At 30.7% G+C, this 6,000-nt stretch overlaps 1 protein-coding gene across 1 annotated transcript; it reads left to right on the top strand.

Annotated features, from left to right (window-relative positions):
- The first annotated feature begins 1,115 nt into the window (after positions 1 to 1,115).
- On the top strand, positions 1,116 to 4,360 carry LOC111366286 (probable carboxylesterase 15). Its single transcript, XM_022987015.1, has 2 exons — positions 1,116 to 1,823; positions 3,822 to 4,360. Exons 1-2 carry the CDS (start codon positions 1,150 to 1,152, stop codon positions 4,129 to 4,131), a joined length of 984 nt encoding a protein of 327 aa, XP_022842783.1. The 5' UTR covers positions 1,116 to 1,149; the 3' UTR covers positions 4,132 to 4,360.
- The last annotated feature ends 1,640 nt before the right edge of the window (positions 4,361 to 6,000 follow it).

The following is a 6,000-nucleotide window of genomic DNA, read 5'->3' as shown; positions in this document are numbered from 1 at the left end:
TATTATAAATTCAACAGTAAAAGAGTAATATGAACAGGCCTATGTCTCTTCAACACGACAGCTGTAAAGATGAAGACTTGAAAAGAGGAGGAAAGTGACATCCAATATTTTGTATCAACATTTTTCATAATCAATGTACACCAGTCTACTTCTTACATGCTTACTAATCGTGACAATTGTACATAGAAATGACTGGAATATATTAACCAGTGCCTTAATTAGTGATCAATTGAGATCTTCTACGTGTTAAGTATCATTACGATCTCTAGCAATATTACTCTTCTCACGCTTTTGAATATATATTTTTATTGGAAAAAGCCATAAGCACTTGGAGAGTTAAAAGGAAATCTTAACCCAAAAAAGAAAAAAAGAAAAAAAAAATGAATCAATGCGGGGAAGTGTGCTATTTTCTACTTTCCATAGACCCTTGTTCCCAATTCAAAGTAAAAAAGTTTTATGTTTTGAATCATATGTTGCCATGTTGGATTAAAAATCAATTGGTCAAGAGACATATCATTAACCATTGAACATAAATTTCAATCCGACTACATGTACAGGGAGAATTGTCGAACTGCATTACAGGGAGACATGTAACGCACATTCATTGGATCTCGGACAAATTTTTTTTATCCCAACCAATGCACAACCGCCACTTGTCTCCTTCTCATTCTCCCTAATAATATCCCTTGTACAAGGGCCTTAACTCTATAAATCTATAGCTTTCAATTATTTCTGCTTTCTATCTATCTTGTAAATGGAAATAAGAAAGTGAGTGGCTTATAATTATTATTTTTGAGATAATGGCCAACTTCCTTACATTCATTTTGTAGTGATATGCCATTTTTGCAATCTTTTTTTGGTGGTGAAATCGAGCACCATTTTCATGGATTGAGTTAGATCTAAATTATTCTTAGCGAGTACCGTAACAAATTATCTAATTTTATTCACTAACTCTATTCTATGGTGCTAACCATTATTTAAACTATCAGCATATATGGCTAAATTATTTTATTTCTTATTTATAGGTAATAAATAAATAAATAAATAAATAATTGACTTATTCAAAATATATGGATATCATCCAAGTCCCTGCTTATTTATAGGCTCCCTTTTGCTCATTTCATAACCATCCTCTACCAAGAAAGATCTATGGGTTCTCTTCCTCATGTAGTAGAAGATCACCTAGGAATTCTTCAGATTCTTAGTAATGGTTCCATTTTCAGAATTGAAGAAAAAGACATAATTTTCCCCATGAAAGTCCATGACGATGGTTCTGTGAACTGGAAAGACTGCCTATATGATAAGAAACACGACCTCCACCTCCGCCTCTACAAACCGTGGTCGGCACCCAATCCCACAACCAAGCTTCCCATTGTCTTCTTCCTCCACGGCGGTGGCTTTATTGTGGGTTCACGGACGTGGCCCAACTGTCATAATTGCTGCCTCCGCCTCGCTTCGGGGCTGCAAGCACTCGTGGTGGCGCCTGACTACCGTCTGGCGCCGGAGCACCGCCTCCCCGCTGCCGTGGATGATGCACTAAATTCTGTCAAGTGGCTGCAAAATGAAATTCTGGAGGAGAATAATTCTGATGCATGGTTGAAAGATGGAGTTGACTTCGGTAGGGTTTTTATAGTGGGTGATTCCTCCGGCGGAAACCTGGCACATCATCTGGCGGTAAAGCTAGGCCCCGGGTCACCGGAGTTGGCACCGATTAGATTGCGTGGCTATGTTCTGTTTGCGCCATTTTTCGGTGGGATTGTGAGAACCAAGTCTGAAGCAGAAGGGCTGCCTGAACCGTTTTTGAATTTAGATATTCTTGACAGGTGAGGATACAATATTTCTCTACCCTTATTTGACAAAATATTTATCGAATTTTTAACTGATCAAATTTTAATTTTAACTACAAATTTTATTAACTCGCAACTTTTTGAAACGATATATTTATCAATTTTAATCAAAAAGTGAAAAAACGGCAAATAGCCCATTAACTTTATTTTTGCTCTACTTGCAACATTTAATGTGTTAGGCTTGATATGATTAAACAATTACATGCATCTCTCTAATTTCTATTTTGGACACATTTAATGGTGGATAAAAACATATTTTTAATAGGGTAATGCTATTTAATTCAATTGGAATTATAACCTCAGTTTAGATGGTGTTAATGTGATATTAAATGATAGGTGAAATTAAATAAGTCATCTAATTTTACTTTTCATTCATTCTATCGTCAAGTGCCACCTAGACAGATAGTGTAACTCTCGTGGGGGCTGCATAGCATTATTCTTTTTAATAGGTGGAAATTATAACTAGGGTCCCGTATTTCTAATCCACCATTCTTATATATCTATCCTACTCTAAATCTATCCTTATTAAAATTTAAAAGTACTATATTTATCCACGTCACATTCTAATAATACCCTTATTAAATTAATTCATTTAAACTCTATTCATATATCAACACCACCTTTATATTTCATCCACTCCAAATCTATCCTTATTAAAATTTTATAATTTTAAAAATATAATATATTCATCTCCCATTACATTCCAACATTACTTTTATTAAATTCATTCATTTAAATATTATATATCCACAAAATCTAACCAAAAGCAAATTAAAAAAATTACATGAATGAATTAATGTTTACCAAGTAAACTTTTGGGAATTAACAAAATTATAGAATCAAATTATTGTCTTGATTACTTACACACTGGTGCAACAGGAATGAAACTAAAATTTAGTCCACTATACAGAGGTTATATCGTGTGAGAAATTGTCAGTGAGCAAATTTAATAAATGGAAGCTTGTTGAATTGGAATTCAATAAGCAAGTAATAGAATTTAAATCCAGCATACAACTTCGAAATTTACTTCAGAAATTTTACAATCGTGACCCAGCCATTATTTCTTACAAATCTTTGATTCACAAATAATTGAATACCTTTTGTGATCAAAGAGAGGTTAAAATCTCTAAACTTATACATTTTATTCAACGAAAACTAACTACGAGTTTAAAATAAAGCTTATTTAACACTCACAGAGTCTCCATCTCCAAATGAAAATTACTATATTTGTATGCATATTTTTTAATGTTGTCTCTTCCACAATTTGTTTGGCTTTAATTGAAAGTGATATTTTATAAATATTAGGATTTTAGTTAAACGTAAAATCAAAAAGGATATAAAAGGTCCAAAATATTAGTGGATGAATTAAGAGTGATAGATTATTTATTTATTTTTATTTTTTTTGTGTGTCTATTTATGTAATTAAATTTACACAAGGTTAAATGTGAAATATATAAAAATTTTAAAAGTGAATAGATATATGAAAATGGTGGATGAAAATAGTGGCTCCCTATAAATTATATGGAGTATGGACACTAATTAAACTTGTTTATAAAATAGATTGGCTACAGAGCATCGAACAATATTATTAACTAGGAAACAATTTAAAATCTTGTATGTAAGTTGCCAATTGCTAATGTGGAAAACATTAGAATGTTGACATTAAACATGATCTTGATGACTTATTATTGAAATCAAATCACGTAATTATTATTAATGTGGAACATACACTATTGTTGAATCTTGATTCTTTTTCATGATAATAACTTTAGTATGATAGAGACTGTGGTATAGTGGGAGAGTAGATTAGATTATTTTTAATATTATAGTGAATCGAGATTGAAAGGAAGTAATATTTTTTGTGAAAAAAGTAATCACTATTGGATCTTGATGGTGTGCTTGACAGATTTTTCTATAATTAAATCAGGGTCAAGTCTAAACGATTTTTTTAATTAATTATTATTTAATTGACAGATTTTGGAGGTTATCGTTACCAGATGGGAGCACTCGAGATCATCCGTTTGCAAACCCTTTTGGGCCTTTAAGTCCAAGTCTTGAATCCATAAAGCTTGACCCGATGCTGGTAATTCTAGGAGGAAGTGAGTTGATGAAGGATAGAATTGAGGATTATGTCAAAAAATTGAAAGAAGAGGGAAAGAAAATTCATTGTGTTGTGTTCCAAGGAAAGCAACATGGTTTCTTTACAAATGAACCATTCTCAGAAGTGGGTGACAAAGTATTACAAGAATTAAAGAATTTCATTACTAGAAATTCAGATGATTAAGTTTGATCTTGTAATAGTACCAAGTACGAGTGCTTGAGTTTTCCTTTTCTCTCGCTTCTTTGTTTACATAGTCGAAGGTGTTCATTGTAACATTATTGGCTGGCAGGTTTTGGATATGATGGTTTACTAGGAACGTCTTATGATTGTGTGCTTATTCGGCTTTGCTTACAACTAAACTTGTTTTTTAAAAGTGTTTTGTATGATAGTAAAATAGTGATCTTATTTTCAATTTTGACCAAACAAAAGACATTTACCATAATGATTATTTATACTTACATCTACAGCATATAGAAAGTGTAGATGCTTGACAAGTGTAATTATATTTGCACTAAAAATTTTGTTAATTGCAAGATTCCCAGTTTTATACATTTTCACAACCGTCTCTACATTTTTCGTTGCATTATTATCTTTAACTTTCAATTAATTATCACATCTTGACTCTGATGACCTTTTCATCCAAATCATTTTCTTAGCTTCACTACAAGAAAAATGATATTTTACAACTAATGTTTTAACAACCACATCAATTTGGTCGTTAAAAACTCTTTTGAAAAACTAAATTATAAGTTTGGTCGTAGAAATTGAATGATGAACAATAGAATTTTAAATTAGTTGAAAATATCTCACAACGACCAAAAAATTAGTTATTAATTCTATATTTTTGACAACCAAATAAAAATTGGTCATTGTGAGTGGGAGCCAAGTAAAAATTTCCTGCTAAAATATCATTGCATATTCAACGACAACAAAATTGATTGTTAGAAACACATATAATATAGTAAATATTCAACGACCATAATCTCGTTGTATTCAACAACTATTTAACTAGTGGCCGTTGAAGGTGATATGCAACGACCAATTATTTTTAGTCATTAGAGGTTTATGACAAACTAGTTACCAAATATAATTTGGCATCAAAATAATTTTCGACATTCAACGACTAGTATTAAATAGTCGTTAAAGGTAACATTCAACAACTGATTTTTTTGGTCATTGAAAGTTTATGACAATGTGTTTAACAACTTTAATTTGGTGCCAAAATAGTTTACGACATTCAACGGCTATATTATTGGTCATTAAGAATGATTATGAAAGAAAAAAAATTGTTTTAATTGTTTAAATTTTTTAACTAAGTTAATTAACTATAAACAAAATATTTATTGTCAAAAGTATTAAAATAATTTCAAGCCGACTGTGTCCTTCTATAACTATGTATTTCTTGTATGCATATCTTGTAATGTTGTCTCTTACATTATTTGTTTTGGTTTTAATTGAAAGTGATATTTTATAAATATTATGATTTTAGTTAAACGTAAAATCAAAAAGGATATAAAACGTCCAAAATATTAGTGGATGAATTAAGAGTGATAGATTTTTTTGTCTGTTTATGTAATTAAATTTACATAAGGCGAAATGTGAAATATATAAATTTTTTAAAAGTGGATAGATATATGAAAATCGTGGATGCAAATAGTGGCACCCTATAATTATATGGACGCTGAACTTGTTTACTAAATAGATTGGCTACAGAGCATCGAACAATATTATCAACTAGGAAACAATTTAAAATCTTGTATGTATGTTGTCAATTGCTAATTTGAAAAACATTAGAATGTTGACATTAAACTTGATCTTGATGTCTTATTATTGAAAACAAATCACCTAATTATTATTAATGTGTAATATACACTGTTGTTGAATCTTGATTCTTTTTCATGATAATAAACTTTAGTATGATAGAGACCGTGACTTAGTGGGAGAGTAGATTAGATTATTTTTCATATTATAGTGAATCGAGATTGAAAGAAAGTAATATTTTTTGTAAAAAAAGTAATCACTATTGGATCTTGATGGTGTGCTTGACAGATT

This window comes from Olea europaea, chromosome 17 (assembly GCF_002742605.1).
Source record: "Olea europaea var. sylvestris chromosome 17, O_europaea_v1, whole genome shotgun sequence".
Taxonomy (NCBI): domain Eukaryota; kingdom Viridiplantae; phylum Streptophyta; class Magnoliopsida; order Lamiales; family Oleaceae; genus Olea; species Olea europaea.
This window is presented reverse-complemented; position numbering and strand designations above follow the sequence as displayed.